Source organism: Leptopilina heterotoma, unplaced genomic scaffold (assembly GCF_015476425.1).
Source record: "Leptopilina heterotoma isolate Lh14 unplaced genomic scaffold, ASM1547642v1 Lhet_135, whole genome shotgun sequence".
NCBI classification, from domain to species: Eukaryota; Metazoa; Arthropoda; class Insecta; order Hymenoptera; family Figitidae; genus Leptopilina; species Leptopilina heterotoma.
This window is the reverse complement of record NW_025110854.1, coordinates 1,812,404-1,826,916: the sequence shown is the minus strand read 5'-3', so window position 1 is coordinate 1,826,916 and position 14,513 is coordinate 1,812,404. Positions and strand designations below refer to the sequence as shown.

The 14,513-nt window shown below is 26.9% G+C and overlaps 1 protein-coding gene across 3 annotated transcripts in view; it reads left to right on the top strand.

Moving 5' to 3' along the window:
- LOC122497717 (probable JmjC domain-containing histone demethylation protein 2C) overlaps positions 1-14,513 on the top strand; it is a 550,088-nt gene that overhangs the window by 512,562 nt on the left and 23,013 nt on the right. For all 3 annotated transcript variants that reach the window (XM_043604996.1, XM_043604995.1, XM_043604994.1), the window contains exon 9: positions 3,044-3,200. In XM_043604996.1, the coding sequence (XP_043460931.1) occupies positions 3,044-3,200 (157 nt within the window). The remainder of the gene's footprint in view (positions 1-3,043; positions 3,201-14,513) is intronic.

The following is a 14,513-nucleotide window of genomic DNA, read 5'->3' as shown; positions in this document are numbered from 1 at the left end:
CATAAATATATATATAATGTAAAAAATAAAATTTTTTGTCCACATTTAAAAAAAATGAAAAGCTCTGAATTTTTCGGAAATACTTGTTGCAATTCTCCTTTTTCTCGCGTAAATGACAAAATTAAAAATACATAATAAGAAGGAGAGATAAATTTGTATAATGAAAGACTAATTTTCCTGGATGACTTGCTGACTCGAGTATATCATTTTGCATCTCTCTCTTTTTCTCTCTCCAGATCTCGTCGTCGAAAAAAGAGAGAGGCACGTAAAATGATGAAGTGCGCATATAATTATAATTATATGTACATGAATAATATAAAATACAAAGGAGCTCAATCTACGCACGCTTATATACGTTAGGGTCCGCCGACCGCGAGAGAGGAGGCGAGGAAAATAGAGATAAACGCACGCGCGTTGCGCTCATATAACAGTATAAATAACTTGCGCAAGCGTTAATGAATGCTTATCTCTCTCCGTCTATGTATGTGAGAGTCGTTAAAAAGTCACGATATGTGCACAAACTCGTCGCATGCATTTGTCCAAGTTATTGCAATTTACACAGACACACACACACACACACTGCTTGTATATCTGCGTGTAGTGGTCCGGAAAAGAAATGCCATTAGGGAGAGGCAATGCCTTTTTTTCTTTTTTAATTCAAGTTTTACACTCCCCGACTTCATCATATATAGAATTTAATTAACGAGCCAGCACGAAACTTGCGCCATTCATCTCGTCGTGAAATTTATTTTCAAAAGAAATAAAATACAGTAGGAACTCTCTTGTGCACTTTTTGAGTGGCTCAAAATGTTTTTCCCTCGTTTTGAAAGGAAAACATTGGTGAAAAAAAGAAATTCTTCGAAAAATGAAAAAGAAATTATACATTAGCGAGAAAAAGTGGCTCTGAATTTACAAAAATTTATTATTCGTTATTAGGGTTGCCACAGGTCAGGGAAATCAGGGAAAAATCAGGGATTTTTATTAAAAGTATAATGGAAAAAATTAAATTTTTAGAATTCATAAGAAAATTGCAAATTTTGGTGTAATTGTTCATTTATTTCTTTTGAAGAATTTTAATAAAATGTTTGAAATTAATTACATTTTTTGAAGAATTTACTAAAAATTGTATTAAAAATAATTGAAATCCTGTGAAGAACTTTATTACTTTGGAAAATAATTGAAGTCTTGCAACCAATTTTTATTAAATTGTTTTTTAAATAATTGAAATCCTGTGAAGAATATTATTATTTATGAAAATAATTTGCAACGAATATTATTACATTTTTTTTAAAAATGATTGAATTCATTATTTGTAAAATGTAATTGAATTCTTGCAAAAAATTTTTGAAAATAATTATATTTTTCGAGGAATTCTTTTAAGATTTTATTAAAAATAATTGAAATCTTTTAAAAAATGTTATTATTTATGAAAATAATTTAATTGAATTGATGTGAAAAATTGTATTACTTGTAAAAAATATTTGAATTCTTGCGAAAAATTTTATTAAAATTTTTGTAAATAATTTAATTTCTTTTTAAATTCTATGTAAATTTAAATTATTATAAAACATGAAGATATTGATCACTCGAAGACTCGGAGTGCTCGATATCTTCATGTTTTATAATATAATATAATAAATAAATACCTAATCATTGCATTTTTTGAATAAGAATAATAATTTAAGTTTTTTTTTAAATTATTTTTTTTATTTCTATGTTATGAATATTTAATAAATTCTAACTTCTTTTTAGTTAGTATAACTGAATGGAATTGTTTGAATTGAAGAAACTTTGTTTAAAGTTTATATTTAAATTGAAATGTTGGAAAATTTTCCACTTTAAATTTAATAAATCTCTTTAATAATGTATAATGAAATATCTGTAAAAGTTTCGCTTGTAAGATTTAAAAAAGGACGGAATGTGTATGAAATTAAAATCTGCCGTCGTTAAAAAGTTTGTGACAGAAAGTTTTTAGCGAAGAAAATTCCAAAGAAAGTGTATAATATTATATTATGAGGAAGAGACACGGTTCAAACTTCTTTGAAGAAGAGAAAAAGTTGGAGTTATTTTCTTCTCTCTTCATTTTTAGTTTACTTTTTGACACCTTGTGCATAACAGAATAAGAAATAAAAGTGGTAGTGGTCGCAAAAAAGGGATTTCACATGAAATTTGCACCTCTCTCTCACTTACTAGTCAGAGAGAGAGAGAAAGAGAGAAAGAGAGAGAGGATGACACGAGCCATTTCATTTGCAAAAAAAATTTTTTTTATATAATGTAGAGGTTGAATTATCTCTTTTTCTCTAGAAACAACAGAAAAGTTTACCCTGACTTTATAACGTCTCTAGTCGGTTGAATATCAGCGCGCGAAGGTTAAAACTCGACATAACTTTCGAAGCAAGAAACTTTCTAGGAAATTTGTGATTCTCTGACTTCCTTTCGCTCGCGATGAAAAAGCGAGCAGATAAAATAGATTTCTCGAAAGTATTCAATTTATTTATTTACTTCTGTTTTTTCTTTTCTTTTCATTGCACGTGTCTAAGGTTTTAATCTCTCAAACTAGAGTTTTGCTCTAGTTTACAATTTACACTTAGAAATGAGTTTATAAATATATTCAACCTGAAGGTGAAGTGAAAAGAAAAAATACTTTGGTTAAATTATGGTTATAAATTATTCGCAATAATTTCAAAATAATTATTTAAATTCATAGTTAGATAATTTTTATTTAACTGGAGAAAATGTTGATATTCACTGATTATAAATTCTGCTGATTAATTTACAACAATTTTTGAAAATGAACTACAATTGTAAATAATATTTTTAATAATAATTAATAGTATTTATAATTACACAAATAATATACCAATAAATATATTTTAATAAAAAATAATTTATATTAATTTTTAATAAAAGAACAATAATATATAAATAAATAAAAGTAAACATTTATTATGAGTATGACACGATAATAATCTGGATGAAGTAATTTAATCCTACTTTCATAGCAGGTGGATAATTTCTAATGATGATTTTTCTTGAATTCCAGTGAGCGTCGCGAAGCGGAAGTGCGAGAATTGGAGAAGAGGGAAAGAGAACGAGAAAGAGAAGCGAAAATGGAACGTGAAAGGCTGGAGAAACAAAGAGCAGCGGAGCAAGCTGTTCACAAACACTTTGAAGAATCCCTTAGGCTAGCACAGCATAAGGTGAGTCAGGCTTACTGTGTACTTCCGATAGGGAATTATATATACAAGTTTACCTCGCCTCTTCATCTTCTTCTTATTCTTATTCTCCTTTTTCTTTACCTCAAGTTCCGTTATAAACTCGGTTGTTATATGCCTCCGCAAATGGGTGCTCATTTCAAAACATTCACTCTGACTTTAACTTATTTAACTTCATTTTAATTATACACCTGAGAAATTCTTTTTCAAATATTCTATTTACTCGTATTTTTTCCTTCTTTTTTTCTCTTTACTCACGCAAGTAAAAAAGGGAAATGCCCCCTTTTCCTTCCCTAATCAGTATTTCAACACAAAATCATAAATACGCAATGATCATTAAGTTTTCTTTTATTTTTTACCGTTTTCTTTTCTAGAGAATTTATCTAAATTTTATTTTCTCAAATGCTGTACAGGATTACTTTTGTATTTGCTGGGATTCTTATTTGACCTAAAGTTTATTTCACCAAGGATTTATTTTATCTTGGATGCAATTGTCCTAGAATTTACTAAACCCAGGATTTATTTGAGCTAGGATCTACTTGACCTTGAATTTAAGTGACTTGGGATGTAATTGACTTAATGTAATTTTAGGTCTAAAAACCCCAAGGTCAAATAAATCCTTGGTCATTTTAATTGGCCTTTAATTTAATTGACCTAGGATTTATTTGACCTTGGGGTTTTTAGACCTAAAATTCAACTGAACTTGGGTTTTATTTGACCTTAAATTAAATTGACCTTGGGGTTATTAGACCTCAAATTTAATTGGACTTCGGTTTATTTGACCTAGGATTTATTTTACTTTAGATTTAATTTACCTAGGATTTATTGAACCTAAAGTATATTTGACTTAGGTTTTACTTTACCTTCGATTTAATTGATCTAGAATTTACTTGACCTGTGATTTATTTTACCTTGAATTTAAATGACGTTCGGTTTATTTGCCCTAGGATGTATTTTATCTTGTATTTAATTGACCAAGGATATACTGGACCTAAAGTTTATGTAGGTTTTATTCGACTTTCGATTTATTTTATCTTGAATTTAATTGACATAAGACTTATTTGACTTAGGGTTCAGTGACCTAGCATTTTTTGACCTATGTTTTATTTGACCTTGAATTTAATTGATGCAGGATTCAATTGACCAAGAATTTATTTGCCCAGGGGTTTATTTGACCTTGGGTTTAATTGATCTATGATTTACTTGACCTTGCATTAAGAGAGGTAAAAAGTGAGGAGTCAAATGATTATTAAATTGAACAATAATAATTTCACCATTTTGGAAGTAGAACAAATCGAAATGAAGCCAAATAAGAATTAGGACATTTTAGGGGAATTAAGCTAAACTAAGAAGAATAAATAAAAATTTGGACAAACAGGAATGAGGAAAAATAAAAATTAAGTCAAATAATCAGGACCCAGAAAAATTAAGCCAAACAGGAATTAGGACAGCTATACCAGAATAAAGACTCATTAAAATTTAGCCAAACAGGAATTAGGACAGATAAATATTTAGTTAAGTGGAAAATTAAACTTATCTTATCTTAAATCAATTTAAATTTAATTAAATAAGCCGAATATCTTTTAATTAATTCCATATCGTTTATCTTATTAAGTATTTCTCTTTTTTTTCCCTCTTTATCAGAAAATTTATTCTTATCACTTTTTTTTCTTCTTTTTTTCGGTAACATTTCACGATCATCATTTACTTCCCCGAATTCTTATCTCTTGGTAGCGAAAAGTTTTCGAGAAATTGCTCCCCATAGTAGAAGAAGAAGAAGAAGAAGAAGGAACGGAAGGATGGTGACGTCTCGACGGCAAAGGCGATTCGATTAAACTTTGCCCGTGGGGATTTTGATCGTCACTCGTCCAAGATATATTGTATCCTATATAATCGAGATTTTTTCACACAATGACACGAGATAAAAGGATTATAAAGAGTCTTTGTAAAATAATTTAGAAGAAGGAATTTTCTCATTTTTCTTAGGAAAATAAAGAACCCTTGAGGAAATTGACACTTGGTGTGCCTAAAATATGGGGTACATTATTAGATAGAATGTTTATTTGAGAGAATTTATTATGGACAGAGAATTTTCATGTAGCTAAAAATCATCCTTTGCTAGACAAATATTTCCACAATTTTAAATAATTTGTTTTTACTTGAGGCAAATGTATTAATTATTTTCAACTAATAATTAGTTATAGGTAGTATCTAATTATTTTTAATTAATTCAGACATTTAGAGAGTGAATTAGTAGTTTTTTTTACTAAGTTTTAGAAGAATACAACTACTACTTAGTTAGTATTTTTCAACTATTAAATTAGTTATTTTCTACTATAAAATTAGTAAAATTTGTACTATTCACTTGGTAGAAGAATCCGCACCCTCTAATTAGTAGAAAACTGTTATTTCAAATTCAGTAAAGGTATACCTTAACGATTTCCTACACGGGAAGGGAAAAAAATTACAAACCGAAAAATAAGGAAGAAAAATTAGTTGATGAGTTTCCAGGGGTGTTAATAAAGGACTTTAAGTGTCTAAAGCGATTAGAAAAGGGGGGGGGGATAAGAGGAATAATCAATGCATTCCAACACCTGCCTTTTATTTCTAGAGTGAGTGAGAGAGAAATTTCAAGTTAGCTGAGTTGATCTGTCAGCTCATCTGAACCTGCCCTCGCCTTTTTCCCTAAGTTTGTGTGTGTATGTTTATATTTCTCACATAGACATGGGTAAAGCATCATTCCACTGAATATGGGTGTGCAACCTTTTGAATGTTTAGAAGAGGCTTTTCAAGAGAGCAGGCAGAAATGGCCCTTCTACTACTTCTTCTTCTTCTTCTTTTCGACGGGCCTCCTTTTTCCTGTGTGTGTGTGTGTGTGTGTGTGTGTGTGTGTGTCCCTTTACTCACTGTAAACTGTTTAAACCGACAGTCTATTTCGAACTTTCGTCTCAAGCAGAGGTATACACAAATTTTATCTTTCTGTGATCTTGGAAGAAACTTTCTTCCCCCCAAATACAGTTGTGATTCTTATTACCATTTTTCTGACCTTGGATATACGAGCCAACACATTTTTCCGGTATGTTCTTCAATTTTTAATTTTAAACTTTAATATTTCAGTGTTTCATTCACTTTTTTACATTTATTTTAGTTTTCAACTTATTTCAACAATTGTTCTGGTATTATTTCAGTTTCTTTTAGTTCGTTGTATATAGATTCACGGAGAAAAATATAAAGTAACTTTTACTACTTTTATAGTAAAAAATTTCTGGTAATTTTTACTACTTTTGGAGTAAATTTTGTTACGTTCGAAGTAAATTTTACTAATTTTTAGAAATATGTACTTCGAACATAGCAAAATTTACTCCAAAAGTAGTAAAAATTACCAGAAATTTTTTACTATAAAAGTAGTAAAAGTTACTTTATATTTTTCTCCGTGTTGTTTTAGTTCATTAAAGTTCGTTTTAGTTTATTTTAATTTATTTTACTTTCTTTTCATTCGTTATAGTTTGCTTTAGTTCAGTTTAGTTCGTTTTAGTTAAGTGTAATTAACTTTAGTTTATTTAAGTTTATTTCACATTTTTCAATCCATTTTCGTCTCTTTTAGCTAATTTCAATTCGATTAAGGCACTCTGTTTGCTTTCGTTCGTCCTAATTTACTTCAGTTTTTATTGAACTTTAGTTTTTTTCGGTTTATTATAAAGTTAACTTCTGTCAATTTTTGTTCATTTGCTAGTTCTACAAATTAAAACAAATTTAGGGTGAATTAAAACTAACTAAAATTATCTGAAGCAAAAAAAGGGAATTGTAACGAATCAAAATGAATAAAATGAAAAGATAAGGAACTTGAAAAGTCTAAAATGAATTTACATAAACTAAAATGAACTAAAACAACCAAATTGGATTAAAATGATCTAAAATTTTATTAGCCAATGGAAATTAAATTAAAATGAATTCGAATTAATGAAAACAAACTAAAGTGCATTGAAACGAAACAAAGCGAACCAAAAGTTTTCTTTAATTTAAATAAAAAATTTTAATTTTAGTTTCAATTTATTTTTTGTAAAAAGTGAAAATTTCTTCATAAATATGTTTCTACTGAAAACTCCAATAATTGCATTAATTATTCTCAATGTGAATCCATAGAGTGGGCATTTAATTCCCCTATAAAAATAAATTGGAACGTGCAATAAATTGAGATTATCTTTTCACATTTTGTGCGACAAAATCTAATAAATTCTTTTCCCAATTTTTCTCTAATATTGAAACTTGCTTTTCTCTGCCTTATTTTTTTTCTCTTTGTACGTTACATTGCCACGTTGTCTCTCCGTTTCGAATAATATTTCATATTTTTTTCTCCTTATATTTCCCACGCAATATTTATAAAAAATTTTCTTCACATTTGAATATAAATTTGAAAGAAAATATTTGAGTAAAGTAGAAACAATGTTTAAAAATATTAAATAATTTTTGTATCTTACAATTGTATAAACATTGTAATTTTTAAAGTATAATTTTTAAATTATTTGAAAATTTATTTTCAATTATCAATTTTAAATTCGTGTTTTAAATAAAGGTCGTAGTTATTTTCTTTTTTTTCTTTCCTATTTGGTGGTGTGTATAAATACTGACTCATTGGATGTCATTCGCAAGTTTTCTTTTCCTATTGTGAATAATGTTAAAGTAAACTTTTGCACATACAATAATAATTGTTATAACAGTCAAAGTAGTTTCAATTTACTGTGTCGAGACTTGAAAAAAGTTGCATTTTATATATAAAGGGGTCATATCAACTTCAATGTTTCCAAACTATATTATATATTTTAGTAACTTTTCCACTTTCGCGAGATGAAATTATATTTTTCGTAATAATAGTAAGTTGAACAAAACTTTTTAATCGAAATTGACCAACTTTTGCGGATTTTATATACGGGAAATCTATTATCTTTTATTAAACTTTCTTTCTCCTTTCAATTATATACAATTTTCCTGAGACTGTTTGACAGTTTTTTTTTATTATTATTTTTCACAAGTTTATTAGATTTTTTCGGTTTATTTTTGTTATAATTGTTATAATAAGATTAATACTACTACTAAAAATAATAATTATATCCCAGGCGCGAGCTGACAGTGAGTTCAGGCTTTACGAAGCTTGATTGAGACTTGGTCAGTATTGGTTGAAGATTGGTGGGACAGCGAAAGCAAGGCTACTTGAGTCCGGAATAGTAACATCGATGTAAACCTGACGCTCAGTCTTTGTTGAAGACTGGCGTTCAATCTTCAATCAATGCTGCGGAAACCGAAAGCAGGACTGAACAAGACTGCTTCCACTGTTCCCAAATTTACACGCTTCTCACGCGTTCATTCAATATAACGTGAATATATTAATTATTATTATTAATAATAAACAGTATTGTTATTAATATATATGTATTTACATATTTAATGACAATAAGTTATTATTATAATAATTATATTATTTTCATATAAATATTATATGACTAACAATAAATGTCATTTAACATAATAATATTGAAAAATAATTTTAGCAAAAAAAAAAAACACAATTTGTGATAATTTGTACATTTTTTAACTTCATTTTTGACAGACTTTTAATATTATTTACAAACAAGTTCACAAGTTTTTATTCACAACACTTATTAATTATACAGATTAAATAGTAATTTTATTATTTTATGTAACCGCTTATAATGAAAAAATCCGCTCGCATGTGGGATCGAACTCACGTCCCCCCGCCCCAAACGCATTCCGGAAGTCCTAGACGCAACCACTTAATCCGCACGGCCACTGAGTCTCGATGAGACCTCGGGCTAATGTAATATATTAATGCCAGTGCCGTATACTTTGTTACTTATAAGGGCAAAGTGAAAACTATGACTAAAAATTTTACACATACTAATCCTGAATTATTTTAATTATTAAAAATGAATAATAAATAATTCATAATAAAATTGTAATCATTACAAAATTCAACTTTTAAAACATTTTACAATTAAAAATATTTAATGGATAATTTAATAAACATCGATAAATAATTGATATTTTTTATTATTCAGTAACAAAATTATTAACATTTATTATTAGATATATTAATAATATATTATGTAAATAAATATAATTTGGAATAATAATGAATTATAATGTTAAATATTATAATTATTATTAATTATAATAATATTTATTAATTGAATAATAATTATTAAAATTATAATAATTAATAAATAAATAAATAATAATTAATTAAATTAATATTAAAAGTTAACATAATTAATAAAATGATTAAATATGATGCAGTGTCAGGAATATTTATTGCACATTTTAATTATTATTTATTAATTATCTATAATAATTTTGAAAACATTTATAAAAAAAAATTTTCCATTTAACTTTCTTTAAATATGAATGTTACAATTAATAATATATTTATTTATCAATTGATAACTTAATGTTAATTATTATTATTATTATTTGAAACAATTATTATAATTATAATTATTATAATATTATTTAATTAAGTGAACACGGTAATAAATAAAGATAAACTGAATATTGAGTAAAGATTGATTCAAGCTTGAATCAAGATTAGATGTTCGAGCTTCACTCATAAAGACTGACCGAGTCTTGAATCGAGCATGGGACGAGCATTGGGTCCAATGTTGAACCAATATTGAACTAATATTGATTGACAGTGATGTAAAGACTGCTTCTACTGTGAGTTACCCACACTGAGCGTTCAAGACTCAATCAACCTTTAATCTATCGTCAGCATTGGTCTTTCGCGCCTGGGTAATAGTATGTGTTCAATAGATTTTTAATAAACTTAATTTCAAAGAAACAAAAGGTTATTTTTTAAATTAAAATAATTTCGAATTTATTGTTGATTAAAATTCTTGGATTATTTTTAGTAACGAATTTGTAATTAGCGATGCATTTATTATAAAAATTAAAAACTTTTCGAAATATGTTCACGATGCTATAAATATCCTATTTACGAGTGTGTTACAAAAGTTAAAATAAATAAATATATGTATATTGAATGTCAGAAAAATATTTGTCGACAACAATGTAATTATCATATAATATAAGAGATTGTCTTTTAATGGCGTTTGGATCGTTAAATTTTCGTTTAGATAAGGTGATATCTTCCGATGAAATATGTCATTCGAGATAGTGGGACGATTAGCAATTCAAAAGTTTCCCCATTTATAAGCAAAAGTTGTGAGTTGATTAATTATACAGACACTTTGCTAAATACATAACAATGAAAACATTCACCCGCTTTAGAGAGAGAGAGAGAGAGAGTGTGGGGGATGATAAACATGAAAAGAATATTTTAAACTACAAAAAATCAATAGGATCGTACTTTTATTTTTTTTAGTTTCGAATAAATAAATCGATAGAAACTAATTTAAAATATTCTATCTTTCATTCCTTTCTCCCGTTTGGAAAATAATTTTTAAAGTAATTTCTAGTATTCGTTTACTGGAAAAAAATTTTTTTTATAAAAAAACAATCCTTTCAAAATTTTCTGTGATGTATAAAAGAAAGCAAAGTTGGCAGTGTGCCACTTTTTTCTATTATATTATCATTATTCGCGTATTTCACTTTGAGAAAAAGTATTTACGAGAGGTTCTATATTTGAAATTGTGTATATATGTATATAAAAGAGACACACTAATACATTTGACGAAAATCTTGAACGACTTTGAGGTAATCCATTGAGTTTTGCACTATTCGACAAACTCTCAATGAGAAAAGGAAAAAAGGGAAAGAAAAAGAGAAAGAGAGAGAGAGAGAGAGAAAGAAAAGACTCTGTAAATCCCTGAAAAGTTTGCAATTTCATGAGGACTTTACTGTTAGCGTCGTCTCCCTTCAGGGACGTTCTTTTTATGCCTTCATTCTTTCGTTATTTACTTGGTCGAACTGCAAAAGGAATTTTTATCATCTCTCTTTGATGGTATTTTAAAACGAATTTTTCACATTTCTTGAAATTAATTGCCGAAATAAATTATTTACTATTTGTTATTTCATTTTTGCTTATTTTATTTTCATCAATAATAAGAATTTCTTTAAAATATAATTATTATAAAATAATTTTTATTTTTCACATTTATTCAGGTGGAAATAAATTAATTTATTCATATAATCAAAATTATTATACACTGAAAAATTGTTGATTCAAATGACCGATTACTTGTCTATTATGAAATAAATATTTACTTGAATCAAGTATAATTTTAATTACATTAAAATTGAAAATATTTTAACTGACAAATAAAGTAAAAAGTAATTAAAATTGTTTATTTGAATTTTTAAAAGTTACAATAAGTATTGAAATTTTTTGTTCTAATTATAGAAAAGTTCAAAGAATTAAAAATTCGTTACTAAAAGTGTAATAATATATTGTTAACTTTAATTATGAAAAGTTGAAAAGATAAGTAATTTTAATTATTAACAGTTAAAAAGTTGGTAAATTTAATTAAGAAAGGTTAAAAGAATGATATAATTAAAAGAATTTAAAAATGTAGCAATATTTCACTTGGCTCTTTTTTCCTTTCTCTCCCGCCCAATTATGAAATTTTCGAATAATTCACATTGTTCCAAATTCAGAATTTGTCTCATAAAGAATGCATTGTTTCCGGCATTATAATATAAAAGGAAATATTTTCGCATAGGTAATATTAGTTTGAAAATAATTTCTCTCCTGTCCATAGCTACAATGAGAAATATTGGAAAATGAATGTCAAGGTCAGAAGTATTAAACAACCTGAATGCTTCTTGATTAATTTACATTTTTTTTCTATTTGTGTGTCCCGGTTATTAGTAAAAGTGAGTCATAGATAATAAATTTTGTAAGTCCTTCTCAATCCTTGAATCTTGGTTTAAAGAAAAACGTTCTCCGCCCACTTTTGTGTTGGCAGATTCCTTTCAGTCTTTTCAAGACGGAAGTCGGGTAAATGTGGCCTGGCTGGCATCTGTGTTGTATTTCAAGCAGCTGGCTCTTCGAGGGTCTCTTAATGATTTTTTTTCTCAAATTCATTCTCGACTCTATCGCTCTTTAAATTCAAAGAAATTTTTACAAGTTCACTGAAAATTTTTGCAATGTTGTTCGCAATTCAAAGACTCAAAAGTCTTATCTCAAAAGTTTTATCTCAATTTATTTTCAGTTATAATTTTTAATGGTTTCACTTTCTTTTAGTTGTTTAATTTTAATTAATCATTAGCTTATTCAATTTTATTGATACAATTATAATTGTTGATATTCTTTAATGCTTTGAGCATCCAATAGTTTCGAACAATAATAGATAATAATTAACTATCGTCAGGAAAAGAACATTTACTTCTTATTTTCTTTTTTTCAATAAAAAAAGAATGTAAATTTTATTTATTTTTAAATAAAAGAAAATGAATTTCATATTTTTTCAAATGAATATTTAATTTCTTTAATCAAAAAAATAAATTGCAAAAGTAAACAAGAGTTGTTAGGAATATTAAATTGACGCTTATGTAACGATTTGTCAACACGATTTGGAATAACAGGTTTCAATGAAATTTTAATCCAGTTTTTTATTTTCTAGTCTAGGAATTTTTTACCCACATTCAATTAAATGAAAATTATATACGAGATTAGAAGTTGTTTTTGTTTTCTAAATTGCAAAAAAAAAGTGTATTTATGTATATAATTCCTTGATAAATTCAACGGAAATCTGAAATCTTTTTCCAGAAATGCTTTCAAAGGCGATAAACTCGTTCTCCTCTATCTCGATACTCACGTTACTGATCTTGGAAAGTAATTACTGACTAAGCACTGGGGAAATGCATTCTTTCGCACACAATACGAACATTGTTATTTTAGATTAGAGCCTTCTTGGCATATTTTATATTTCAATTATCTTGCATTTTTTTTATTAAAAAAAAGAAGAAGAATGAAATGTTCTCAAATGAATAACAACAATTTTTTTCTTATTAATTTTCGACAAGTTTCTTTTTTATTTCTATTTTTCGAGGTGAACAAGTTTTTCTTGTTTTCTTTCTATTCTAATTTTATTTTTTCCTAATTAAAAATGAAATATAATTTGTAATTAGTGATAAGTAATGATTCATAAATTTTTATTGAATAGCTTCAAATTAATTTCTCCAATAAGAATTCTCTCAAATAAATGATAAAAAAAAAATTTTGTAAAATAAATTCTCATTAAAAATGCGAAACAATTTTCAATTTTTATTAAAATAAAAAAGAAGCGAATGAACGAAAAAAAGAAGTGAATAAATAATAAAGAAGAAGTGAATGACCATTAAAAAGAAGTAAGTGAACAATAAAAAAGAAGCGAATGCAAAATTAAAAAGAAACAATTTAAATGAAGAGATAAGATTTAAAAGAAAATTATTTTCGTAATGTTTTGATGGAAATATGAATATTTTTATAAAAGGTATTTAAAAGAAAAAATAAAGAAAAAAAGGAATCTTTAGTGTAGAGACAGCTGCTATAAAAACTGGGGTCAAACGTAAATTTGGTGACCTGATATCTGTTGCCAAGTCAGAGACACAAAAGCAAGGATAAATACGGCATGCAACCTGAGAACTTTTCACTTCTCAGATCTCGAATAGAGATTATTCATTCCAAATGGTTTTCGAACCATTTCAAGAATAATGTCTGCTGAGTCCAAAACATTTTTCCAATTTTTCTCCGCATGTTTTCTAAATTTAGAAGCCCGAGACAGGATTCTCATGAATTTTAATCTTCAATCCTATATCTAGGATAAAACTTTTAATTTTTTTTTCAATTCACTTGACAGTATTTATCTTTCCTCTTTTTCTTTTTTATATGTTTGGAAAAATAGATACTTTACGTCGTATTCTTCGAAAAAGGAATTTTTTCTTTTCACATGGCAAAATTTTTCTTTTCTTCAATTTGTAAATTCATAAAAATTATTTCTTTACTAATTATCTGTTGAATTTTAATTTTTTCCAAAAAGGAAAATATTTTAATGTATAAATTTAATTTTCTACAAAAAAATACTGTGTATACTATGAATTATTTACAATGAAAGAACGTAATAAATTATTCGAAGCGTGAAACTATGAAGAAATTGAAGAAATATTTAAACACTTGTGTTAAATTATTTTTTTGTAAATAGAAAAAATATATTATTTGATTTCGTTAGATATTAATTTAAAATTCAAATGGAAGGAAAAGCAATTAAAGAAAGAGATGGAAAAAACATTTGTAACCGTGTCTCTCAAAAGTGAATAGTAAGAATCGCAAATCCATTTTGCCGT